The sequence below is a fragment of the Caretta caretta genome, chromosome 13, assembly GCF_965140235.1.
Source record: "Caretta caretta isolate rCarCar2 chromosome 13, rCarCar1.hap1, whole genome shotgun sequence".
NCBI lineage: Eukaryota > Metazoa > Chordata > Testudines > Cheloniidae > Caretta > Caretta caretta.
This window is the reverse complement of record NC_134218.1, coordinates 7,385,152-7,413,100: the sequence shown is the minus strand read 5'-3', so window position 1 is coordinate 7,413,100 and position 27,949 is coordinate 7,385,152. Positions and strand designations below refer to the sequence as shown.

At 45.6% G+C, this 27,949-nt stretch overlaps 1 protein-coding gene across 1 annotated transcript in view; it reads left to right on the top strand.

The window, feature by feature from the left end:
- COL9A3 (collagen type IX alpha 3 chain) overlaps positions 1-27,949 on the top strand; it is a 70,581-nt gene that overhangs the window by 8,888 nt on the left and 33,744 nt on the right. Inside the window, exons 3-13 of the mRNA XM_048820859.2 lie at positions 759-794; positions 1,894-1,965; positions 6,712-6,765; positions 15,994-16,029; positions 17,653-17,676; positions 18,254-18,307; positions 19,192-19,245; positions 21,116-21,157; positions 23,852-23,908; positions 26,348-26,401; positions 26,943-26,996. Coding sequence (XP_048676816.1) covers positions 759-794; positions 1,894-1,965; positions 6,712-6,765; positions 15,994-16,029; positions 17,653-17,676; positions 18,254-18,307; positions 19,192-19,245; positions 21,116-21,157; positions 23,852-23,908; positions 26,348-26,401; positions 26,943-26,996 — 537 coding nt within the window. The remainder of the gene's footprint in view (positions 1-758; positions 795-1,893; positions 1,966-6,711; positions 6,766-15,993; positions 16,030-17,652; positions 17,677-18,253; positions 18,308-19,191; positions 19,246-21,115; positions 21,158-23,851; positions 23,909-26,347; positions 26,402-26,942; positions 26,997-27,949) is intronic.

Genomic DNA, 27,949 nt, shown 5'->3' with positions numbered 1-27,949 from the left:
ACTGTTAACTGAATCGCCTCTCTCTCCAGAGGTTGCTGGTGAAGAATACGTGGGTTTTGCTAGATAGAATTGCCAACCCTCCAGGATTGTCCTGGAGTCTCCAGGAATTAAAGATTAATCTTTCAGAACATAAGAACAGCCACACTGGGTCAGACCAAAGGTCCATCTAGCCCAGTATCCTGTCTTCTGACAGTGGCCAGTGCCACGTGCTTCAGTGGGAATGAACAGAACAGGTAATCATCAAGTGATCCATCCTCTGTCTCCCATACCCATCTTCTGGCAAACAGAGGCTAGGGACACCATCCCTTAATCTTTAATTAAAGATGTCATGTGATGAAACCTCCAGGATTATGTCAAACCAAAATTGGCAACCCTCAGAGACGTGGAAGATTGGATCAGGGAGCTTCCCGCAGCTTGCATTGGCTGGGAATGGCGAACCACAGCCACTGGGAGCTGCGAGCAGCCATACCTGCAGACACTCCAGGTAAACAAAGCATCTCATGGCCCGCCAGGGTCTTACCCTGAACAAGCCACGAACCAAGTTTGGGAACCACTGTTTTAGAGGATGACAGGATCAATTGCTTAGCCTATAGAAAGTCACAGGCAGACCCTTTAACATGCAGGTCATCCCAAGTTATGGCAATTCTCCAAGTGGGCCTGGGGAGAAAAATGGACCTCTAATGAGTGTGTATGTGGCTGCTGCAAAGAAACTGTGACAGGCAGAGATTTCAGTTTCATTGTCTTTTTCATTCTTGTAGGGAGAACCTGGCCCACCTGGTTTACCTGGCCCACCAGTAAGTATTTGCTGATCAACAACTAATTTACTCTCTCGCTTGTAAATCTGCTGTGAGGAATAATGTATGTGAATCACTAGTTTTTCAGCAGCAAGGGTCACAAACTGCCCTTTCTCCTCTCAGTCTGCAGCAGAGCTCCTGTTTGCATGTTTGGTATGCCAAAAGAGAACAACCGGCAGCATGGAGTCAGCACTGACTTAAGAAGAAACATGCTTTCTTGTTTCATAGTTAGGAGAGCCGAGGATGTGGGATAAAGCATGAGAATAATGGCGCTAAAGGGCTTGTACTGTTGTTTGACTTTTTGCAGACATTGTTTTCACAGCTCTTTCAACATGAGGGAGAACGCTAGGTAAATGCAGCGTTTTTATACTGTTACGCAGTACACTCGGCTCTGGCCTCCAGTTTGCACACTACTGTCTGGGTGTCCAAACAGTCATTTGTGCATCCTTCTGGTTGCTTGATTTGCACACGCCAATGCAGCTTCTGCACCTTGAAAATGAGCGTAGGACACTTCTGCAACTGCTTTTAGTTTTACCTGCAAACGTGGACTGTAAAATCAAGCTTGGAAATTTGGCCGATAGTGGAAAAAATATGCAAACAAAAATGTGGAGTAAAGCAGCTTCAGTGACAAAACGAAATATTGTGACAGACTTTGCTATAGGTGGCAAAACATGCGGGACTCAATCCTCCACTCTGGCTCTGTAAAACTGAAGAGGGTGCGTGTGATAATGCTAGAATTATGTCGCCCCCATTCCTGAGATCATCCAGGGTCCTCTTTAGCTCCCTAGGCATCTTAGAGTCGTCCTAAGTCGTCAGGGCTGCAATGAGGATCAGTACACGTACATGGAACTGCATGAGAAGAAAGATGTGCCAGACAATTACCAGGTTTATAGAAAAATGAACCAAAGCACATAAGTGTCTGGAGATTTACATACTTGTAGATTAATTATCAAATCCATTTATTTTGAAGACATTTTCCTGCATTGCAGGATATAAAATTAGCACTTTAAGAAATGAGCTGATCATGATCTAGCTTGTATTGGGTCTTAGCATGCTTCTGTAATTATATTAACAGTGACTGTCTATTAATCTGGTTTAGGGGCCGAAAGGTGCACCAGGGAAGCCTGGAAAGGCAGGTGAAGCAGGGTTACCTGGCCTCCCTGGAGTGGATGTGAGTATTTCAGCTTATTCTCTTGGATTGATAAAATATTTTACATTGGCATGAGCCCAAAGCAGCTTGTTACTTGCACTAACTCTGCCGGAGCAGCAGACGTGGGTGCTGAACTGAATCTGTGTCTTACGCACCAGGGGAAATCTTCTGAGAGAGCAATGCAAACAGCAAATTTTAGTAGTTGTTGGGTTTTGCAGCATGTTTTGATCGGCGCGAAGTCAAAACATAGCGCATCAGTGGTCTATCCTAGGCACTGGCTGTCAGTGACCTGTTTTGATGATGTATATGATCAGCACTGTCTCTCTTCATGGTTACTCCCAGTGGCCCAGAACAGCCTCTGGCTGTTGTAGTTTCAGGAGATTTGAGGTGTAGAGAACATGTAAATCATCAGGTGTTCATTGTGCAAGCCTCAAAATCTTCCTTTTATTTGGGCTGTTTGCACCCACCTGAAGCATCAGTGGCATGAGCCAAGAGTAAACAAGCCTACAAGAGCTCAGATTTTCTTCAGGTTCTGTTGCAAGTGGATTCTAGGTTCCCAGTAGGTTCAGAATAAACCTCTTCAGTCCTGTATGGGTGCTTGATGTCTTTTGGTCCTTTCCATCTTGAGATGCCAAATTACTGAAACACTGATACAGCTGCTGTATAATCAAGTATGAAAATAGACACACACATTTCTGATTCAGGAATGAGGAAGCAAAACATCAAACTGATAAAGTTTGGTCAGTTAAATCCTTTCAAAATGCATGAATGTAAACCAATTAATATTTTTGGATTCAGTGGCTCTTCAAGGCTTAATGAATGTGCTTCATTAGTCCATGTACAGCTGGCTTTAAGTGCAAATGAGGCACGGCTGTGATCTGGTGGTAAAGGTGCTACCAAAGGCCAATTACTAGTATGAGATCTAGTGGTTTGAATGCAATGGTAGAGCACTGAAACCATAACCGGCCAGTCTTCCATGGACTTCTTGCAGCCTGGCATTATTCTTTGCTGTCCTGTAGCTCATTGTGCATTGTCCTGCCCTAAAATCAGCACATATCTACCTTCCTGATGAGAGCACAGCAGCTGCATTCAGAGAATTGTGGGTTTCCGAGCCTAGCATACTATGACTGCCTGCCACCAAGCATCTAACCAGATCACATACAGCTCTCCATCTCTTGATCCAAATGCTGTAGCTTTGTACTATGAGAACCTGGAAGTGAAACTGACTCAATACATCATGTCTGCTTTCATTCTGCCAGCTGAGTGAAATTCTGATGGTAAAAACTATATAAACAAGGAAAATAAAAATAGATTATCTGGACAAGTGCAATGCTATGGTGCTTGGTTGCAAACACTACGAGGAAATCTTTAAACATAAATGTAATTGATTTGTTTTTAAAGTGGCTTATAAAAACTTGTCTTGTTACTATTAGTAATTTTTTTTTTAAAGATAACCTAAATTTGGTTCTAAACTCCCTGGCAGTGTCCCTTTATCTATACAGTTGCTTCTGTAATTATTGTACATTCCCTTTCCTCAGCAAGGTTCTGGAGATTGTCTTCTCTCACCTCCTACACAACCTGCCGACCTCTTTCATTCTGATCTTTGACCCTTATGTACTAGTGAGGTTTGCCCTTCTGAGTGGTTAATCGCCTGCTTCTGAGCACATATCTCTCTCACTATATCTGATCTTCATAAGGCTTGTTACACTAGCCATCTTTCCACTAGACAATTTCCAATGCCTTGAGAAAAGGCAGTGGGGTAGTCCCTCAGCTGGTATAAATTGTCATAGCTCCACTGATTTTTCATAGAGCTATGACTGTTCATACCCACTGAGAATCTATCCCAATGTCTTCGTCAGTCTCCTTTTATGGTTTTCCTAACTATCCTGTATATTTGCTGGGCTAAACGTTTAACACTTGCTATCCTCCATTATGGAGCACATGCCTCTTCCTGTTTTCCTTTTGTCTCCTTCCTCTGAGTTGTTTCGTTGCTGGCTTGAACACTGCTTCTAGGGGGATGGCAGCCCAGCTCTAGATCTGTTGACATCTGCCTGAGCCCCGTCTCTCCCACTGCTCTCTGGCTCGATCAGGTCCTCGCTACACCGTGACTTCTTAGTACCGAATCTTTCAAAGACTCAAGTTCTTCTCCTAGGTAAAAACACAAACCAACCAAAACCCTGCATTATCTCATCTTTCTGATTTCACTGCACTCTGCTTAACTTTCCTTCCAAGGCTCGAAAACCTGGATTCATCCTTAACCCAAACCGCCTTCTTCACACCACCTCTTCTGTTTCTGTATGCTGTCTGTCACCCTCTCTGGAACTCTCCCTGGATTGGTCCTTACACCAACCCTGACTTTGCTGAAATCCCTTATCCACGTGTTAATCATTTTCCTCCCTGTCCATTACGGTTCTCTTTTATGATCTTAAATTCCCATTCTTGATACTTCAGAGAGGTCAATGCTACAGCCAGGTCACTGGGTAGACAGTAGACAGACAGACAGTAGAAAGACCCAGGATTAAGTGATGGAGGATGGGCTGCTACTGGTCACAATTCCTGCTTGGCCTAGGAATTGTGACCAGTAGCAGCCCATCCTCCATCACTTAATCCTGGGTCTGTCTCCAAAACCCAATTCATGTTTGCCTTCCGGGTTTCCTGACATCTCTGTGGACTCATTCCACTCCATCTAACTTTGTCCCAAGCTCAGTCACTCCATGTTCTCCCTTCAGGCTCAGTCACTCCATGCTCTCCCTTCCCACTCCGGCCATGCTCTCCTTTCCATTCCCCATGGTGGACCCAATCTGTGACCCGATGTTGCATTTCTACTGCCTCATCTGTCTGGCAGTGACTTCCTTCCTCCCTCTAAGATGTTGAACCCCTGCCTATATTTGACTCTGACCTTAAAACTTTCCTTTTCTTTAGTAGCTTTTACAGGGACACCGTAAGCATTTTGAGTCCTACTGAGTCACATCTGCCCATTAAGAGCAATTTACTCCAAGAAATAGGTCACTCAAAGCGTAGGGTACTCTGAGAGTAGAGGTGGGCAAACTACGGCCCGCGGGCCACATCCAGCCCTTAGGACCATCCTGCCCAGTCCCTGAGCTCCCAGCCGGGGAGGCTCGCCCCCGGACCCTCCCCTGCAGCACAGGGGAGCACAGCTGGCTCCAGCCGGGTGGGGCGCTCCTGCTGCTCTGAGCAGCATGGTAAGGGGGCGGAGGGTCCCGGGGGCAGTCAGGGAGCAGAGGGCGGTTGGATGGGGCGGAGGTTCTGGGGGCAGTCAGGGGCCTGGAAACGGGGAGTGTTGGGAGTGGGTGTCCCTAGTCCCGGGGGGGGCCTGTCAGGAGGCGGGGGTGTGGATAGGGGACAGGGAGCAGAGGGCAGTTGGATAGGGGGTGGGAGTCCTGGGGGGCAGTTAGAGGTGGGGGTTTCCCGGGAGAGGGCGGTCAGGGGATGAAGAGCAGAGGGCGGTTGGCTAGGGGGTGGGAGTCCCAGTGGGGGCTGTCAGGGGGCGGGGGTGTGGATAGGGAGTGGGGCAGTCAGGGGACAGGGAGAAGGGGGGGGTGGATGGGGGTGGGTCCCAGGGGGCGGTTAGGGGCAGGGGTCCCAGGAGGGGGTGGTGAGGGGACAAGGAGCGGGGGGAGTTGGATGGGTTGGGGGTTCTGAGGGGGGGCAGTCAAGGGGCAGGAAGTGGGAGGGGGCGGATAGGGGGTGGGGGCCAGGCTGTTTGGGGCGGCACAGCCTTCCCTACCTGGCCCTCCGTACAGTTTTGCAACCCCAGTGCGACCCTCAGGCCAAAACGTTTGCCCACCCCGACTTAGAGTGAGTATGGGAATCCCTTCATGGTACTGCAGCACATGGAAGACATTTGTGTATAAAGGTATGGTATTATTGCGCTGTCTCATTTATTGTGATCCTAGAAAAGGGATTTGAATTGCTTGCTGGCCCGATCCTGCCAGGACTTACACACCTGAATAACTTCGTTCATGTGAGCAGTTCCACTGGAATCTTTGCAGGATCAGGTCTTATAACACTGTTCCTAAACCAAGCTAAGCATTGAAACGGAGTCCCAGAATGTGGAAACTCACAGGTTTCAAGACACAGAAACATACGGCTATCGATTCTTTTTTCTTAACATTCATTACATGTTTTTAAACAGTACGCCCCAAATCACAGTTAAAATGATCAGTACTGTAACCATTTTAAAATGAATAACTGATGGAATAACACTTCCTTTTAACAGCCATATGTGTTTTGAACATTTACTTTAGAGGCAAATTAAATGAAGACATTTATTTTTAATATCCGATTAGGGATCTAACCATGAAAGTAGGACAAAACCTTCAAGAGCCAAAAATGTTCAAAAGTAGGTGCAACATATACCCACTGTATGCAAAAACTGGCATTTGCATGGGCACATCAGATAATTGCACGCACAACTCTGGGGTTCTGTGGCCACTGTAGGAGCACACCCTGGGCTGCATGAGCACCCGTTGGCCCTAGCTTTGGAAATTTGGCCCAAATTTTAGCTGTGGTTAAACAGTAACTGACTTGGATGTTTCACCAGACTTGCTGAACGAGCAGAAGAGACCCATGTACTTTCAGTTCCGTCCCTGGTTTCTCATGAAGAGGATGGTGGTCAGGATTTCATGGGATTTGGGCACCCAACTCCCTTAGCTCTTCTGTAATAGGGATATTGGTTGGAGTTTCCAACAGGCTCTAGATCTGTCTTCTTCTCTGCTCTTATCCCTGCCTTTCTTTCCGTCCCAGGGTTTAACAGGACCTGATGGCCCGCCCGGCCCAAATGGGCCACCAGGAGAAAGAGTAAGTAATAGAACTTAAATCCTTAGTCTGCTTACATTTATATTCTCACGGTACTGCTCAATGGTGATTTCAAATCTCTTTGTAACTTGGTGACATTTAGGATATTATTTATTATTTGTATAGTCCGAGTACCTAGGAGCCCTAGTCATGGATCATTTCTCCATTGTGCTAGGCCCAGTACACCCCTTGTATGCTTGAAACCAACCCGCTGTTCTCATCTCCCAGAATTTTTTTTTTTCCCCATGTAATTATGATCTAGGGTTGTGCACTGGGTCTAATGTTTGTATTTCAGGTGTTTGCGTGTTGACATATTTCACTGGTTTGTTTCTAATTGCCTCAGAGAGCCATGTATGCAACTGGTCTTGGATGTCCTGGATAAGGAAATACCATTAGCAGACCAGATCATGTGATGCTTTTGGTGCATTCAGAGAGCCTGTGTAAAACATAAATTTAATTAACAGGCTTTCCAGGTTTATCCAAATACCGTTATTAGGGCTTTATTTGTGGTTTGAGTACAGGGTCCTGTTTTTTTTTTTCTACTGCTGCTTTCTTTTTTTTTTATCAGTTGTGTGGACTGGTGTCTTTCATTCATTCCTGGGTCATGGTCACACTTGACATGGTGACCTCATTAGTTGCATCAGCATGGGTGTCACAGCCTTCACAGCAAGAAGCAAGATTGATTTTCTTTTTTTCCATTTCATATAATACCTGCTTATAGGAACGCTGCCAAGGGGCACTATGGGAAAGAGAGATGTCTGCCTTAGGTATTACATTGTGTTAGGTTCTCAAGCATGGTCAGTCATGGAGCAAACCTGTGCTCTTGGCTGCTTCCCATCTGTGTTGGCATTCTCCACTTGAGACGCCATCTCTGTTGCAGTCGTCTTCAGTAAAAACAGAAGGTGTGGAAGGGTGTTGTGTACAAAGAGGAGATAATTAGGGGGAGGTTTTCTGATGCACTCACCTTTGGCTGAACTGGGCTCCCATCGCAGTCAGTGAGTGTTTTTATCTTTGACTTCAGTGGGAGCACAGCTAGGCCAACGCGGAACATTTTTGAAAATCCCACCCACGGGGCCCAAGGGCCTGATCCTGTGAAGTTATGGGTGCTCTCAACTTCCCTTCAAGGGGAATGTTGGGGATGCTTGGCACCTCCTAGGATCTAGCCCTGATTTTCAATACAAAGAAGGCCTGGACCACACAAACAGGAGTGAGTTTGTGCCTCATTTGCACGTTCTGTTACCCATATTTGCACGTGCCCATTTGAGCGCACACACCTGATATCCATGTGCAAACAGGGTACCTGAGTATTTGATGTATGCACAAAGTAACTCACACTTTAAGCATTTAGCTGAAGCATGCAAATTCATGATTAGCACACACAACGACCTAACTGTATGCTCAGATGAGACATGTTCCCAGGTCTTGAAAACCGGTTTGTCAGCAGGGTGCAAATTTTAGATCTGTTGATATTTAAAGCATCTTTTTAAGGTCAGCGATCCATCTAGGAAGTCTTTTTATAGTCAGTGTAATAAAAGCATGGGAAGAAATTGTTGAATTTGAAAACAGAGCTTTAGCACTGCAGCATTGCTATCCTAACTTCGTTTCCTCTGACCCTTATTCAAGAAAGCACGTAAGAACCGTTGCAGTCAATGCAATACAAGCATGTGCGTACTGTCTTCAATGGGTGTAAGCATGTGCTTAAAGTTAAGCACATACTTAAGTACTTTTCTGAATAAGGATGTTTTCCTAAACTTGGGCCTCTATGTGTAAAAAGGCTCTTCTGGCTGTCACTATGAACAGGTGTGCTTGGCATATGGCAGTGTATTCACAAGAGATTTTTAGCTTCTGTTACCATATTATTGATAAATGTTTCTGTTCTCCCATAAAGGCTCTGCCTCTCTTGGTTTCGCAAAGAGATTCTAAAGCACCCTAATGAAATAGTTCAGTTACTCTGACACTCTAGGTCTGTTCTCCCACTGTCCACAACTCCCATTGACTTTAGTAGTGGGACTGTTCCTATACCAATGGCATTGCCATCCCTGAGAAGTTTTTAAACAAGAAAACAGTTTAATTTTGGCTGTGAGATTATCACCTTATTGCTGATGCCAAAGGATTTTAAAGATTTAAAAGATCAAAAGATTTTAAAAGGGCTTGTCAAGGTTCCTTCCCCACTCTGAACTCTAGGGTACAGATGTGGGGACCTGTATGAAAACCTCCTAAGCTTACTTTTACCAGCTTAGGTTAAAACTTCCCCAAGGTACAAACTATTTTACCTTTTGCCCTTGGACTTTATCGCTGCCACCACCAAACGTCTAACAAGTATATAATTGGGAAAGAGCCCGTTTGGAAACGTCTTTCCCCCCAAAATCCTCCCAACCCTTACACTCCCTTTCCTGGGGAAGGCTTGATAAAAATCCTCACCAATTTGCATAGGTGAACACAGACCCAAACCCTTGGATCTTAAGAACAATGAAAAAGCAATCAGATTCTTAAAGGAAGAATTTTTATAGAAGAAAAAGTAAAAAGAATCACCTCCGTAAAATCAGGATGGTAAATAGCTTACAGGGTAATTAGATTCAAAACATAGAGAATCCCTCTAGGCAAAACCTTAAGTTACAAAAAGACACAAAAACAGGAATCTACATTCCATTCAGCACAGCTTATTTTCTCAGCCATTTAAAAGAATCAGAATCAAATGCATAACTAGCTAGATTACTTACTAAGTTCTAAGACTCCATTCCTGTTCTGTCCACAGCAAAAGCATCACACAGAGCGAGAGAGAGATTTTGTTTCTCCCTCCCCCAGCTTTTGAAAGTATCTTGTCTCCTTATTGGTCATTTTGGTCAGGTGCCAGCGAGGTTATCCTAGCTTCTTAACCCTTTACAGGTGAAAGGGTTTTCCTTTGGCCAGGAGGGATTTTAAAGGTGTTTACCCTTCCCTTTATATTTATGACAGGGCTGTTTGAAGTTTAGTGTTTTATACTGTACACAATGTAGAATGGTTTCAGAGTAGCAGCCGTGTTAGTCTGTATTCGCAAAAAGAAAAGGAGTACTTGTGGCACCTTAGAGACGAACGAATTTATTTGAGCATCAGCTTTCGTGAGCCTCAGCTCACTTCATCGGATGCATTCAGTGGAAAATACAGTGAGGAGAATTTATTATTCAGTGGAATGCATCCGATGAAGTGAGCTGTAGCTCACGAAAGCTTATGCTCAAATAAATTTGTTCGTCTCTATGGTGCCACAAATCCTCCTTTTCTTTTTACAATGTAGAATGCATCAATAAATTAGTGGATCTCTGAGCAAATACCAAGACTCAACTACTTTCTAGAACTCATAATTCATATTTATGTCTGAATTTAGAATGCCATATTAGGCATGCATTTTATATACTGTATCCATGTATATTCAGAAATAATATTGCCCCACTATAAAAAATTACAGTAAGATCATTTTCCAATCATAAAAGAAAGCACAGTGTTATCAGGAGAATGAGTTGAGTCAGAAAATACATTATTAACTGATGCACCTCCACTGAACTGTGTCATACCATCTGATTCCAGGACTGCATGTTGACCTATAATTGTTGAAAAGTAGAAGGAACCTTCATTGCTATGTATTAAGGACCTGAACTTGCCTTGCTGAAGTCAATGGGAGTTGTGCAATTGATTTCAGTGGGAGCAGAATCCAGGTTTAACTCAGTAGGTGTCAGGAACTTAACATTTTCTTTTTACAGGAGAGGTATCTAGCCTTGTCTTCCATGGTTGTAAAGGTTTTAGGGTTAAAGATGAAAGCGATCAGAAGAAAACCTGAGTAATATGCAGTAGGACAATGGTGGAGTTGACATTTGCAACAGAGTTGATTTTTATCGGATTACAGCCTGTTCCTAGCAAGACTCTTCTTAATGAGGCACTTGGTGCCTCAGAAATCTGTTTGCTTAACCATCCTCTTTAAATTTAATAAGGGAAAACATTTCTAATCTGGGTTGGTATGCAGAGATCTTGGGGTGGAATGGCAGTGCTTCCTGGGATCACCAAGTAGACATTCTGACCAGCAGTTACTGAGTTGTTTTCCAGCTCTATCTGTCCTGTTATCACACTCTGAATTGGATATAATTTCAGACTCTTTTCAAACTCAGAAAATGCCCCTGAAATAGTTCTGAATTAAAATAATGGCTTCCTGGCTGAGCGATTGGGTGCCAAGTTTTAACCATGAGTGAGGGTCCTTTGGCTTCCTTTTAAATCCCTCTGAAAATAAAGGTCCCTTCCATTTCCCAGGCATGTTCTGTGGAACCCAAATACGTGGCCATAATATTTAAGTACTTCCACTCCTGACAGCAATCTGGACCAGGACGTGGGAAGGCATGAAAGAGAACATGCAGTGAAAGTTATCATAAATCTTCTGAACTCTAAGACTGGCATGTTTAAAGGATCCAGGAGGAGTTATGCACCCTTAGGCCCCTTAAAAAATCCTAGCCCATAGAAAAATAACTTCTGGTTCAGTAAGTTTTGGGTGGTGGCATGCGAGAGTTTTATCAGAACTGGTTCATCCCAGCCTAATTTGACAGGCTCCAAAAGATGCTATATTTCTTGACGGACTGGTCTCCAAACACACACAAAATTCCTCAGTAGAAGGTAATGGGGCTGTTAGGGTGCATTTGTGCCAGTGTTGTCTCAGAGACACCTGCAATTTATTGTCTATGCTTCTGCTTTCACTTCCCTCCCCCCCACCCATTTCTAAACTGTGCATTTAAAAAAATACACCACCCCCCCAAAAAAAAATAAAAAAAGAATAACAGCCAAGGCAAGTGGAGTGCAAAGGCACCCCTGGCAGCCTGACACACTCCCCAAGACAAGGAAGAAATCCCGCGAAGGCTGCTCTTCAAGTGGGAACCTGACCTTCACGCTCTTTCCCTGGGGAGTTGCTGGGAGGACAAGGGAGCTCTTTTGGCAATTTCACAGGGGTTCTATGCATGCCACCCGATTCAATATCTGGGCCTATGTATGCAATTATGTGGGTGAAATTCTGAAAACCCGGGGGCTAAGTTCACCGTGGCATGTGCGGTGGTTCTAGTTTGTGCATGCAGTCCCCATGCACAATTACACATACACACTGGCAGAATCGACCGTTTGTGTATGCCCTCATGGGAACTGCATGTGCAAATTGGGCATGGATTTTGGGCAAGCGTTTTGTGACCCTGCGGCAATCGGATCCTGAGGGTCCGCGAATGTAACAGACGAGCACTCCACTCGCATGGGGCTTTCTGTGTAAATGGATGGTGATTTTTACTGGCTGAGCATTAAGTTTAAAATGTCCTATAAATAAATACGTCGCTTCTTGTGTGTCTGAGTCTGTCACCTCCCCGTTTACTGTTCTGAGTTCTGCCTTTTCCCTGGAATCGCAGCGACTGAGAACAATAGTAGCGACGCAGGTAAAGAGCTGTGGGTGCTGGAGAACAAAGCCATTCTATCTCGTGTCGTGAGCATCAACGCAGCATAGAAAAATTCAATGTGAGGCCTGTGTTGGTGCCATTGAACAAAAAATGAGCTCACTATAACTCACGTTGAATAAGAGTGGCACATCTCCTCCTCCTCCTCCCTCATGCTTGTTAAAATGAATAATTAAGTCAACGTGCTGTTGTCAGCTGTCTGGCTGTATTTTCCTCACTCCGTCACAGCTAAACCTCCTTCCTTTCTGGTTAAGAATAGGCTAAGAACTTTGAGAACATCAGTCAGCTTAAACTCAAGCAGAAACTCTTCTCAGTAGAAAAGAGGGTCGGGCGTGGGGTCTACTATTTGTGTGTTTACACATTTCATTGACTTTTTCAAGCTTTCTGGAGCCATTGATGGCACTGAAATAACATGAGAGCTGGTCTCCTGATGCTCTTTCATTTCCCAGGTGGTAGCAATATCGTGGGAAGGCCAGATGGTGTATTACTTGGACCAATAAATTGTTCTCTAAGACTAACAATGGTGGTGAAAACTTTAAAAAGACTCTGCTACTGAGGTTTTGCCCAAATACCCAGAGATTCACATTGAAGCAGGTTTCTGTGGAACTCCCATGCATTTCCTATGCATGGATTTGTATAAACCTTTAGTTCCTGGGTACCTCGCAGCTTCCTAAGTTATGTTCTGTAGACATCGATCCTGTGTGCGCCAGTCATTTGAGATAAGAAGTAAACTGTTCCATTTTCCCTGGTAGATACAGGTGCATTTAGGGAGTGGAACTCGCTTCCCCAGGAGGTCTGCTTCAGCTTCTCCCCTTCCCATTTTCCCAAAGGCCCCTGAAAATACTGACCCACATCTTTGACTGAGGCTTTGAGCTCCCTTCTGTGCTGCTCAGATCCTGGTCTGGCTGTGCACAGGGCTGGTCCTTGGGTGTACCTTAGAGTGGCCATCAATGTCCCTGCGGGGCTGATACAGCAGCTGGGAATTGCTGAGATGTAGGGAAGCCCCAGCCAAGTTCTGGTTTCCCTGCACGTGCCCCCTACACTGTCTCCAAGGAGGGTCTTGTAGGAGCTGTATTGCTGTAGGATGCCACTGTAGGGCTGTTTTGGGCAGACAGAGTGGCACAAAGCAGCCCTAAGGCAAGGGAGAAGCTGCCACTGGGGTGTTTTTCAGGTTTAATGTATATCGGATTGTATATTGGACCCACCCCCTTTTTCATGGTGACACGTTATTTGCCTTTCAATATTATTGTTGGTTTATGATGGTTCTGAAATGGGTTGAGGTCTTCCATTGCTGTGCAGCTTCTTCAGCACGGGTGGCAGGGCTGGCGGATTATACATTCAGCTATTGCTAATACCATTTTTGTTAACTGGTCCTGATCAGCAATACCCCTTAGGCAGTTCATTTGGGCCTGGTTGCGGGCCCTTTGCTCACATTAATAACAGTGTTGATATCAGTGGGGGTACTTGTCAGGGGGAGGGTGATCTAAAGCACGGAGAGCTTGTATTTAAACCTCATCAGACACAGTAGTAACCAGCACCTGCAATCAAGCATGTGATTCCCTGATCTGTCCCCACCTTCCATGGTGGAAGATAACCTTTGGTTCCTGTAGTTACCTCCTTCTACAACAGCAACGGCTGCTCCACACTAGGGGCTCACAATCTAGCCCTTTAGAAATTGAATTAGGATTTTAGGACCCGATCTTGCAAGGTTTACATCCGTGCCTAAGCATGGGAGAAGTCCCACTCAGGCATCAGTATGCCACGCAGAAATGTCTCTGAATTCTTCATTTGCTAGGAGCATACCATGCTATTTCCTTGGGAATTCTTCATTGTTACTGGTGTCATCAAAAGCATGTCTTGATGAAGGTCATTTTTTTGATATGACAATAGACTGGTAATAGCTAACTAGGGGTGCATTTACTGCATTGTAAGCCCGGGACTATGGGACCCAGGCTGGATGTTTCCAAGCCCTCGCTTAAGCCTCTGCACTGCATTGTGAACCTGGGTTTGCAGTTGCTGAACTTGAGTCTTACAGCCATGCTAACATCCACAGTGCACTATGCAGAACGTCTGACTTGGGTCTGTGGCTTGACCTGTGTCCACACTGCAAAATGGCAGGGCTTGGACCTGAGTCACAGTGTGATTTGGGCTCTGACCCATCTTCCCCCGCAACCTGGGTCCTGAATACTTGCAGACTGGAGTCAGATCGGGGGGGGGGGGGAGGTATGTGTGGATGGAAGGGGGGCTTGGGCTCAAACCTGACTTGGAGCCTCGGTTTAGTGTGCAGTGCAAATATTCCCTCAAGCTCCAGGATCTGTTACTGCATTAAGGCTTGTTGCTGACTGTTCCGGTACAGTGTAGATTTTAAGGTAGGTTAATTACACAGTCAAATGGCTGATCCTGGGCATATTGGCACACCAAAAAATTTTGCAAAACCCAGCCTGCAGGAGTGAAGACTCCAGGGTCACTAAAGATGTCATGGAGTCTTCTCAAAGAAATACAAACCTGTTGCCAGTTTTTAGAAGGTGGGGATGACAACCCTGTTTGACATTACAGTCCGCTGGGTGTGGCATTAGTATGAATGATCATCTATGCCGTGAGACTTATCGTATTGCTGGCTAATGTTTTATTTATAGTCAGTACTGCACTGTGCTTCTAGATAAGCCCTCTGAGTCTCCAGATATTTGTAGGGAAGACGTCTGGGGAATTGTATGATTCAGCACCCACCACTGAGCACAGTCCCTTACTCAGAGGGGAATGTGTTTGCCCTCAACACCAATGTGAATAAGCCCAAATCTTTCCTGTCATTTCACATGGCAACAAGGGCAGGGATTAAGTTACAGGAGGCCTGCCATTCTGTAACTCATTGTGTTCAGTGGCTGTAAAATCACCATGCAGGGAACAGTGTTTTCTTCATTCATTTTCCATTTCCATTTAGTCTGCTTTGGAGCATTAACCAATGATTAATTTCATATGCTTTTTCCAGAATTGGCACCCTCAGAACACAGCAAAGGGATTAAAAAAGCCCAGCTGTCTGTCTTATCTGTAATGAGGCAGGAATTTAGCAACTTCAGTGATTTGATTTTAGAGTAAAATTTAAGATTGCAAACATTCTCAGAAAACTGTAAATGAAGCTTAAGGTTTGGAATGCAAAAGCAAAAGGGAAATAACACCAGAGTAGCCTGCAAAAACAGACAAGTCATGAAATCTAAACATCTTTGCTTGAAGGAGAAATGTATGAATTAATAAAATGCAGTACAGTTGGGTCCCGATCCTGTAAACGATTTCAAATATAGCTCTCGTCCACAGCATGAAGTAAGTATGAAACAGGATGTTTCAAATGAGAGCCAGTGAGATTTGCTATATCTGTAGCAAACTTTAAAGATTCCCAGTGACCAATCTGGGGCCTGTTGTGTGTTGTGGTTCCCCATATTTAGTCTCACTTAGTGGAGTCTCATGTTTTAATCTCGGCTCACAGATTTTCTAAGAGAGTAGGGAAGAGGTTCCTGGGGGCTCTGTCTTGAGCATCAAGAATGTTCTTGAATCATTTAACTAATCAGACATGTCAAAGGGTCTTTTATTCAGGTCTGTGAACTGAGTCTCACTTTTCCATGTGTGTGGTGTAAGATGCTATTGAACTTCCCCAGGGGAAGGTGATCCTATGATCTGGTGAGTTCTGGATGGTATGAGCCAGCAGGCTGACATCTGGATTGGAAACTCCCTTTTTACTTCTGTGAAGAGGCCTGACCCGCTAACTCATATTCTGTTGTTTCTAATTCTACAGGGTGCTTTAGGACCTGCAGGGCCACCTGGACCAGCTGTAAGTAACTCTGAGAATGTGCAGGCTTGTGCAGTGTAATAAAGGTGCAGAATTCCCCATAGTAAAGTACTAGCAAAGCCCATTTTGATGACAGCTATCTCATTGTGAGGGTCGGATCACAGGGGAAGAAAAGATGTGGGTCTTGTCTTGAACCAAATATAAGGGCTCAGAAATGAAAAGGGATCATGTACCAAGTAGAGATGTTCGGGGGAGGGTGTTATATAAAATATATATATTTAAAATACATAAAACCAGTTTTAGCCTTCAAGGGCTTGATCCAAAGCCCACTGAAGTCAGTGGGAGACTTTCTATTGCTTCAGTGGGCTTTGGCCCAACATTTATAAATTACCCAGTGTGGTTCCTGTCAACAGTGGACATATGCTAACTCATTGGCATTGCACGGGGCAATATAAGGTCTTTTCCAGCTTGTAAAAAGGAGCTGTCAGAACATTCAGCCTGTTGAACCATCCAGCTGGTTAAGCATCCTCAGAGATTTTATAATAATTCTGAAATCCACACAGCTGTGTTAGAAGATCTCTTTATTTACCAGGGAGTCGCATTGAACCGTAGCTATTTGAACAAATGGTATGGAAAAATTTAGAGCTAAATCCACATTGATCAGTACTGATGACTTGGTAACAAAGCCCCGCAAAAAGCCTACCAGGAAGTTAAATGATGGACGTGTGTTTAATTCCGGATATAACTTCTCCACTGAAATACTGCATTTAAAAAACCATGGCTCCTTCATGCTGAAAAATCAAATAGCCTTTTCCAAGGTGGTGACTATTATGGTATTAAAAATCCAGCTTCTCAGCCCAGGGAGCTAACAGGCATGACTAATGCAGTGTGCAACATTATTAGCGCATGCTACAGACACCGCTGGTCCTGCTGGTCCTCTCTTCTTATGACCAGGAGGCAGAATATCAAGGTGCACCAAGAGTCAAGCGTTTCAGTTGCTTGTCAGTTTCAATAGACTGTCCGCTCCCAAGGTCAGAACAGTCGAGATGGGATAACATACCTCACACACATGTGATATGGCCTATGTTATACTGCAGGTCAGACTAGGTGATCACAGTTGTCCCTTGTGGCCTTGGAATCTATGAGGTCTCGATATCATCTTAAACTCTGTGTTTACGGGCCAGCAGCCGGCCACATAACTCGGTCACATAACATTAACTTGGTCATAGTCCTTATTTTGTCGGGGATGGTATTTTTTTTTCTTCATGTCCCCAGAGAGGTGGTTTTCTTTTAATGTAGCTTTTACCAGGTGCCAAGAGAAGTGGCTTCTCAACAGCAAAAGATTTGTAGAGAAAACTAGGTTAGAAAAAATGGTGGGGAGGCTATACTTCTCCCCTCATATGTGCACATGACCCGTTGATGGGTCCCTGGCTGAATCTTAGAGCAGAGAATAGCCCATGGGCAACAAAGAGGAAAAGTGAACGGAAAATACAGACGACAACTCTAGGATTCAGTAACTGTCTCTGGCTCCACTTTCTGACTAAATTAGAATAATAGGGGCTAGAGGAGTGTTGGGGTGGGGGAAGTGTTTTTTTGATACAATGATCCACTCTTTGTGTGGTCAGTTTCCAAATGATCTTTCTTTGTTTTAAATTTTGTTTTCAGGGCAAGGGACTGCCAGGCCCTCCGGTAAGTAGCAGCCTCTTTCCCAGGGCTGGTCTACACTAGAATGTTGGGAAAATCTAGCTATATTGCTTAGGGGTGTGAAAAATTCACACTGCAGAGCAACATAGCTAGGTTGACCTAAGTTTTAAGAGTGAACCCCCTTTTTGAGGCCTGGTCTAAATTATTACATTGCTTGTGTTCTACTTTGGTATTTTCACCAAAACCCACCCACAGACCCAGATCCTTGAGTGCTCTGAGCTGCGCTAAGTCCAGTGGGTGTGGAGCCCTGGCTAAGGGTGGCCTGCTGTGACCTTTACACTGCTGGAGGCCAGTTTGGCCACTGATGTGAATTAGAGCAGCCACAGGGTGCAGCAGCTTTGTAACTGGTGAGAACGTTTCATTGCTTTCCCCTGAAAGGGGATCCTTCTTGGCACAGGTAGCCAGGCAGTGTCTGTGTTTGTATAGGGAGCGTCAGGCCAGCGGGGTGTAAGATTGGGCCAGTTCCTGAGTGGGAAGGATGAGGAGTGTAAAGCGTTTGCTTTTGTACTGTGAGAGGTCTCCTGGGTAACAGCATGTGTAATGTTCTGACTCTATTTTACAGGGGCCTCCAGGAGCCAGTGGACTCCCGGGTGGAAACGGACTTCAGGGGCCACCTGTGAGTTTCCTTTGCTGTTTAATTCCCGTTGATTGACCATCCTGCAGCCACAGAAGAACAAGGTCTATTTCTGGCCTCTTGCTGCACTTGGGAAGGTTAATGAGAGTGTGATGCCACACTTGCTCTGTGAATAGGCCAACAGGAGGTGCCATTCCCTGCACTGGCTAGTGCAGTGGGTATGTGTCAGCCACCATGCCAGAGCTACTCAAGTGTGTTCAGTCATCTTGCCCTCTAGTGATTGAAGTCTACAGAGTGTGTAAGCTGTAACTGCAAATGGAGGCTTTGTTTCTCATGCCACATGTGTGCAGGTTAGCTGGTGACAATGGTGTCCATTCTTTGTGGCAAGGGATTTCTCACACTTGGAGCTCAAGTGTGTCACTGGCATGAAGCTATTTAATATATTGGGTCAAATCTTCCTTTTGCAGTCCCCCACAAAATTTGCATTCACATTTCGAAGGGCAAGTCCTGAGGACTTATGCCTCTGACTGCAGGAATGAAGGTGCAAATACTCAGATTTGTCCTTGCAATTCCTTTGGCAGGCACAAAAGCATCTGCAGGAAGAGACACCGGGGCTCAGTCCTCTTCTAGACATGTCCCCTTATGCCGCATTAATAAACGTGATATCACTTTAATTTCTTTTCAGATTTTCATTCAAGTTGTTAATATGGTGAAATTGTCCCAAGAAAACCACCTCATCTTCATTCATCTCATATATAGTATTTGGGGCCTGCCCCACTCCCGTTGGATTGAACGGCAAAACGTCTGTTGTTTTGAGTGGGAACAGGATTGGGTCCTTCAGTGAACTCTTCTCCCCCCCTCCGCCCCCCCGAGAGATTCTATAGAGGGTGTATATGGAAATTCTTATTATTTCTCACTCCTTTTAGGGACCATCAGGTCTTCCAGGATTCCCAGGACAGCCTGGACCTCCAGGACCTCCAGTAAGTTGCGATTTTTTCCGTGTAATAAGCACGAAGAAAGTTAAACTTGGTGTGGTTTTTGGAGTCATCTTCTTGTGCCCATGGAAGCAGCTGACAGGACAGTTGCATTTTTTTTTGTGCTGTTTTAGGTTCAAACTCCCCCCTTAAGTTGAAGTGTTCTCTACAAGCTAAAAACAATGCATTAGAGCAGCAGTTCTCAAACTTTAGGAATCCAAGGACCCCTATTTTGATTTAAAAAATTTTGCAGACCCCCCCAAACCCGCTGCTCAGCCCCAGGCCCCGCCCCCGCCTGACCTCTTCCCGTCCCGCTTCTCCCCTACCCCTCCTCTTCTCACCCCTGAGCACGCCCCATCCCCGCTTCTCCCTCTCCCTCCCAGTGCCTCCTGCAGGCCGCTGAATTGATCAGCGGGGCCAGCGGCCCTGGACATGATTCTGCCTCCCTGCCCCGAGCGCACCTGCTCCTTCCCCTCCCTCCCACACGCCACTGAACAGCTGTTCCCCGCTGTGCAGGAGGCGCTGGGAGGGAGAGGGAAAGGTATGGGAGGGAGAGGGAGGCATTGATCAGCAGGGCCCACGGACCCCCCTGGGATACCCTCCCGGACCCTCCTTTCAGAAATGCTGCATTAGAGGGAAAGCAATGACTGTTTATTTCCTGTGTTTGAGTGTTTAATATTCCTGCTGATGCTGGGGGTACGGGGCATGATACAATGCCATGTGGCTTCAGGGCATACACTGATCACTGGCAAGATTTTTCCTCCCGGGTAACCATGGTGTGATTGGCCATATTGTTACGGGATTTTTCTTCGCATTCCTCAAAAACAGCTGGTCTTGGGGCCTGATCAGGTGAGGTGCTGAACACCCTCAGATGATCCTGTGAAGATGTCTAGCTCCCTGTCTGGAGGGATTGCTTACCCTGACAGTGACAAGAGCCTGTATTAGATGGAGCGACAGTCTGATGGACTAGATCAGACCCTGTGTTCTTGTAATGCCATGCCCTTGTATGGGTTGCTGGCTGTTGGGATTTAACTTCTGCATCTAAAAGCATGAGCCTCTACTGTGTGAGCTAAAACAGCCACCTCTGTTAGCTATGGCTGTACTTGGCTTCCCCACCACTGTGCGCACCACCAGCCACCCCAAGAGTAGGACGGACGCCATGCTGGGTCAGCGTGGGTTACGTTTCTATCAGACATATCCTAAAACTAGCTTTTGTGTATAGTGGAGTAATTGTGCGGGTAGGGTGGTTGGTAATTACATATAACTGAGGAGATGGGTCTTCTTTAAAGACTTCTGCACTGGACAATGAGTGGAAAGTCCCACCCCTATAAGGGGAAATTCTCATGAAGATACCAATCTTGGGAAAATGGAATTGGGGTTCCCTCTGGAAAATTTACTCCTTGGAAAACGTGGTTCCTCCCCACATCCTGCAGATATAACCACACCTCTATGTCGCTCTGCTTAAGCCACAGCTATTGTGTTGGCAGCTGTATGGTCTAGTGGTTAGAGCATGTGACTAGCTGTCAGGGCTCTTGGATTCTGGAGTTCTGTTGCTAACTCTGCCACCGAGGTGAGGTGGGTGACCTTGCTTCATCCTTATCTGGAGGATGTAAGTGGCTCATAGGCCTGGCCCTGGCCATCTTGCCCCTGTGTGACTCAGGCAAGCCATTCAACCTAGTGCTGCTTCCATTTTACCTCTCTGTAAAAGGAGTGTAAATATATTGACCTAGCTAACTCATGAATGTCTGTGAAGTGCTTTGAGGGGCAATACAGAAGTGGAAAATATCTGTGTCAATAAAATATGTTTTCTGGAGATAACATTTCCTTTGGTGCTTTGTGTTGATATATTTAAAAGGTCAAATGTTCTGGGTTATAGGGTCTTCCAGGGGTTCTTCCTGATGGTGGCGGGGACCTTCAGGTAGGTTTTTCTTTATATCGTAGAAACAATTTTTTAACTTAACTCCTTAAACACTTTTTTATGTATGGGTCTGGGCGAACATAGGTCTGTTTTAACACCTTATCTATGAGAGTAATCCCATTAAATTAATGGGGCTGTTTGTGTGGATAATGTCTTCCAGGTGCATGAGTATTTGCCGTATCAGGGCCTTGGACTCTTTCAAATATGCAGATATTTTAGTGCTGTTGCAGGATATTCCTTGTCATTTTACTTCAATTTGATCCTTGCTTCCCTAGTGTTGATTTTGCATATGTTTGATCCCATGCCAGTTTAATAAAAACAAGTTTTAGCACTTCATAAGGGAAGACCATTTTTCATGCAGCTGTTTCAAACAGAAAAGGTCAAATTTGTTTTGCTGTTTATTTCCATGGGCAGCGGCACCTTGTTCCCATGGGCATAAGCCTTGTTTGTTCTTTCCTTTTTGAGCAAATGTCTTGATTTCTTTATTTCAAAGGAATGAAACAGACATTAAGATAATGAGCAATATAAGTGACATTTCAAGATTTCACAGCTGTTGTTATGACAGCTTCTTTGCTTTCCTAATTAGAGTACACCAAAAAAGCTTCTATCTTGTTGACACTGTCTTATGGAAAAGACTTATGGAATATAATAGAAAATAAGTTTTTTTTGGTAATTTTTTTAGGCCATGCTATAGAATTTAATAGAAAATTATCTCCCTGCTACAGAATTATATACAAAGGTTTTAAAAAAAAACCCGATAGAAAGATCTTATTCTTTATTTTCTATAGATGTTTGAAGTACTAGCTATAGAATCCCCTTAAACTTTTATACAGCTTTTGATTTAATCCCTGTGAAATTCTAGAAGACTCTCCTATGCAGGCCAGACACAGCTTGAGAATCTGATAGTTTGCTTCATTTTTAAGTAAATTCCCATTCCTATAAACTCTTCTGTGTGAGCTTTTCCTTTGATCAGGTGAGATCAATACAACTTCAAATGGGTGTAAAGCTAAGTGTATTCCTAACTGTTTGCATGACTAAGCCCCAGGTTTTCAGCAGAGCAAGATCAGTGGACATGGTCTGCTGTAAGTAAATATCCTTGTTCTGTTTAGAATAAGGAGGTTTGGGGCCTGATTCAAAGCCCATGGAAGTGAGTATTGATGTCTATAGGCCCTATGTTTTCCAGACTCAGCCAGGGTCACAGACAATATTAGGAAGTCTAGCTAGAAGAGACCATATTACTCTGGATTCAGGTATGCAACTCCCATTGACATGTACAGTAGGTGATTGGCTTGGGTGATGCAAAAGACGAAGGTTTTCTAATCATCAGAGGTGTGAGGTCAAATAACCTAACTAGTTTTGAGATGGAGCTTGGTAAGTTTATGAACAGGATTCTATGCTGGAGTTGCCTGTGATAGCAGGAGGCTGGACTCATGACCCAGGAGGTCCCTTCCAGTCCTGAGTTCCTAGGTATATGTTCATAGGAGATGTCTAAAATTGAGTTGGGGCTTTGCAGCCTGGATTACAGAATCCATTCGTGTGCCCAGTTTTGTTTCATGTTTTGCTCCCAAGCCCCCGAGGCCACCTGCTAAGTTTAGACTTGAGAAAATACTCTCCTGTTGTTGAAAAGAGTATGAAGTGACAGCCATTACCTCTTTCATGTGTTAATCAGACCCGCTAATTAGGCCACAGAACAGATTCCGGCATCACAGGAAGCAAACCTGGAGGTTAATAACTAGAACTGGGCTGAACATTTCTAAAATTTTGTTGAAAAATGTAGATTTTTTTTTTCATGAAATGTTCAGGTTTTTTGGAGGCAGTGTAGCCTAGTGGATAGAGCACTGGACGGGGACTCAGGAGATCTGGGTTCTATTCCCAGCTCTGACACTGGCCTGCTGGGTGACCTAGGGCAACTCCCCGTGCCTCAGTAGCCCCATCTGTAAAATGGGATAGTGATCCTGGCCTCCTCTGTAAAGTGTTTGAGTTCTATGGATGAAAAGTGCTATAAGAGCTACAAAGTGGGGGAGTTAATATCTTTTATGGGACCAACTTCTGTTGGTGAGAGAGAGATGAGCTTTGGAGCTACAGAGCTCTTCTTCCGGTCTGGGAAAGGTACTCGGGTCTGGTCTACACTACAGACCTATATCGGTATAACTACTTCACTCAGGGGTGTGAAAAATCCACACCCCTGAGCAATGTAGTCATACCAGCCTAACCCCCCACGTAGACAGCACTATGTCAGCGGGAGAGTTAATCCTCTCGGGGAGGTGGATTAACGATGCAGACCGGAGAGCTCTCTCCCCTCATCTTAGAGTGTCTTCATGAAAGCATTACAGGAGTGCCCACGCAGCGTTTTAAGTGTAGACTTGCCCTCAGTGTTACACAGCAGAACATTCAAGATGAATGGGGCAGTTAACACACTAAGTGCCTTTCCCAGACCTGAAGAAGAGCTCTGTAGCTCCAAAGCTTGTCTCTCTCGCCAACAGAAGTTGGTGCAATAACAGATATTACTTCCCCCTCCTTGTCTCTCTCATGTCCTGGAATCGACCTGGCTACAGCAACCCTGCAAACAATAAATAAGAGCTAGGTATTTGTGTTAGTATTATTGACTAGCATATTTTCCCCTTCAATAATAATGACACCCACCTTGCTCCATTGTCTGTGCTAGCTAAACCCACGAATGTTTGTTTTGTGCAGTGTCCAGCTCTCTGCCCCCCAGGCCCTCCGGGTCCTCCAGGAATGCCAGGATTCAAGGTAAGAAAAATATCCTCTGTAAACACAAAGAGTTGAGTCCCAGAATGTGTGGCAGCGGGAGGAGGACCTGTGGCTGAGAGCAGGACTCAGGTTCATGCTGTACAAAGTACACAACAGTCCTCCTTTATCTGAGCCTGAGAGTCTTGGGTACTCCAAGTTACCCAGACACAAAATGCCACCAGCTTTTATTTTCAAGAGAGCAAGTGAAGGATACAGGCCCCGTCCCGCTCTCAGCACATGGAATTCCCATTAACATCCATGGGAGTTCCAAACGCACAGGGCATGATCCCGTAAGGTGCACCGATCCACCAAAGCCCTTAACTCCCCGCCCCGGTCCTTGATTGCAGTGGGAGAATTTGCAGTGCTTAAAGTTAAGTGCTTTGCTAAATTGGGGCTCTGGCTCCTTGCAGGATTGAGCCCAGAGTCTCTCTTTGTTAGCTGTAATTTTGACTGTCTCCACTGCAGCTGGGAGGGTGCTCCCCAGCACACGTAGACAGAAGTACTTGCTCCGTTCCACTAGTGCGCTAAGAATAGCAGTGTGTCTGGGGTAACAAGGGCAGCGGCTCAGGGTAGCTACTTGAGAACAAGCCCACCCGGACCCCCTGGGCATGTCTCAGGCAAGTAGCCCGAGCTGCTGCCCTTGCTACCCTGCTCTTTTTAACATACTAGCTGGAGCACAGCTTGCCCATGCCTGCCTACCCGTGCCCAGCTGCACTGGAGACAGGCCCTTAGAAACACATCCTGGGTTTTTAAAGTACACTTATCACTGTGATGCAGAGATACGGATTGTATTGTGGAGGGCATAACTCACATGACCAAATACCATTTCACCCTATTTCCCACCTACCGTGGAACCCAACTGCTCCCCAGTTTACAATGTGCTGCTGGCAGTATGTAAATTGAAGGCTGCAGGGGGCGTTCAGCCATACTGAAAGACAATACCCCTCACTTCCCATCCTGCACCTTGCACGGATTGGGTACCGAATATATAGTTCATCTGTCTGGTGGGACTAAACCTCAGCTCAGCTTCTCAGCCAGCTGCTCTGGTGCTGAGCTGGGGGAGCACAGTTTCTCTAATCCTTGCAGAAATATTTAGCAGATGTAGCGGGCCAATCCTGCAGGAGGCTGAGTGCCGCCTGGGAAAATACTGGTGTCCTTCAGCTCCCATTGAATTCAGCCCTCTGTGGGAAATGCTCAGCTCCCCAGAGAACTGAGAGATCATTAGAAACCCACACAGTCAACTGTTGTTGGTAAGGGGTGAAATGCAAGGCCCGTGAAATAAGAAAGTCTCCGAATAGGGCTTAAGTAACGGATAGGTCCTGAGCTGATCCTCTGCACAGTGAGGAATTTCACCCCTGCTACCTAGTATTCGTGTGGTCTTTTGCCACAATAGCAGTGGGGATGGAAGGGAATGAAGCAAGAAAGAGTTTTATATCAAGATCATTCTAGTGTATATAGGTTCATTGCCAGCCTGATGGGGTTGCTGTAGCTGTAATAATAAGCTACAGCTTATTAATAATAAGTCCCATTTTCAAAAGTGACATAGGGTGACCTTCTCAAAAGCACTTGAGACCCTTTTTCAAACGTGACTAGGACTTTTGGTTCTCAGTCACTTAGATGCTTTTGAAAATTTTATCCTTAGGCATTTAGGAACTGTAACATGGGCAGCCCCCTCATGGCCAGAGATCACTCTGTGGTGCCCTGCCTCTGTTTCCTCCTCTTCAGAGCCCTTTAAGAATTCACAGTTCAAAGGCCGTTCCTATTTATTTAGTCCTTTGGTACATACTGGCACCAAGCAGTTCAGTGTGTCTTGCCTGACTAATCCCAAGTAACACACACTCTCACAGCCTTCATCCCAGCTGGCCTTTACAGTCTCTTCCCTGCATGCACAAGGTCTCTCCCAGACCTCCCTGCCTTGACAACTTTCTCCCACTCTCTCTTGCTTCTTCAGCATTTCCCCTGCTGACTCAGGGCCCTGCAGTCTCCTGGGCTTCCCAACCCCACTGCAACTTCCTGCCCATTTTTTATCCCAGGATCACCTGATTAAACCTAGGTGTGGCTAGTGCTGTAATCGGGGCTGGCTTAACCCTTAGCTCTCCAGCCCCTGGGGTATGTCACCCTGTTACAGGACCCTAACGTCTCATTGGAAGATGCCTTTGAAAATAAAACTTGGGCATTTTTGAAAATGTTACCCATCCTTCACAACTTCAGAATACATTCCAATAGACACGGAAACGTCTTGATCAACTGCTTGTCTATCCTAAATGCAACGCCCATCCAGGAAATGAGGAAGGATGCTACACAGCAGATGTGTAAATTCCTCTCCAATAACTTCAGTCAATTACCCGCCTTGCTTTAAATCCTGTGTCCCCCTTGTATAGCTTAGCCTGCCACAAGGCAATAATGAAGCTCTCAGATCATTCTTGGTTTTATTTTTAGGGGCACACAGGCCACAAAGGAGAACCTGGGGAAACAGGAAAAGATGGTGAGAAGGTAAAACTCTGTTTAAAGAAAAAAAATTAGATTTTTTTTGAAAAAGTATAAGACCAAGGGATTTCTCTCAGCATGATGCCAGGGCGGAATGAGACAATTGGTTGGACAGCAAGGGGAAGCCCATTATTTGATTGTACTTGGCATGTGGACTGAAGATCATTAGCCTCCATCATTTTGTGTGTATGAGAGAGAATATTTCAGCTAAAAAAAAAGAATCCTTGTTATGATCGCAATTTTTCCAGAGTGGACTCTAAATTGGCACCTTCAATTTTGCTATGCCTACTTTTGCAGCTCATGCAAAAGCTGCTTTGATCACACAAGTTGGCTGGTTAGTTGTTTTAACTAATTGACACAGACACTATCTGTGTGTGGAAGAAATTGCATAGAGGCAGAACATGAGGCCATAGTTTTGGTGAGGGAGGGTCCGGGGAAGAGAATGGGGAGAGGGCTAGCATGAAGAAGATTCTTGAGAAGAGGGTTACCAGGATCCCGGGTGAGATTTATCATCGCATCTTGCCTAACTCTGGTTTTCTATCCCCAGGGAGATGCAGGCCCTCCAGGTCCTCCGGGGATTCCAGGCAGCGTCGGCCTGCAGGTAAAATCCGCCTCTCAAACCAGAGCAGTCCCCTGATGCTCCCCCCCCCCCCAGTCATGCAGGGTTTCAGGGTGAAATGCGAACGGTTGGGGTCTGTCCATGTGGCTCTGGGATTAAGCCCCATGCCAGCCCCTCTCAGCCATTGTGGACACAGCAGTGCGCTGCTGGTAACAGCCTCTACTGAGGGCCTGATCCAAAGCCACTGACGTCCACGAAAAGACTCCCTTGGACTTGCATGGGCCTTGCTATGGGCCTGGTAGTGGGGCCATCCTGTGGATGAAACATTACAGTGAGTACCCATCTCCTGGGCCCAGGTGGAGGCTGAAGAGCCCGTGCCACGTTTGAATGGTAATGGGACTGAGCTCTGCACTAGGTCGGATGGATCTCCATGGTAAAAGTGTGGCTGCCTCACAATGCCCTCTGGTGGCCTCAATGCAGCCCTGCACACAGCACCTCAGCTCAGTTTCCCTCCTTGGATCCCCAAATGAACCCCACGCAGGGCTTTTCCAGTGTGATCACAGCAGCTCTCCTTAGGGTCTGATTTATTAACTTAAAGTTCAAAGCCAAACACAAAAGTTTTCCCTCCAGCCTTCAGCTCGGTACAGCCCAACAGCCCCCTCCCCGCCCCACCCCGGTCTGGTCAGAGTCCTTCCTGCCTTAGCAGGCCGCTCCCAGCACTTCCTAGCTGTAGCAAGTCCCCTGGTCTCAGGGTTTTCCTGGCAGGAGCCTCTCACTACAGCCTCCTGAGCATCCCCCATATTGTCGCCTCTGTCTGCTATAAATAGAAAATTGCCTGGTTCCCCTCTGTAATCAGGGTTGGCTTGGTCTCAGGCTCCCCAGCCCAAGGGCCCCCCAGCCCCCCCATTAAAACCCCTTCTCTGAATCTATTTCCCCCTCCCCCCCCCAAAAAAAACAAAACAAAACAAAACCAGAAGAACCAGACTCTGTTGTCT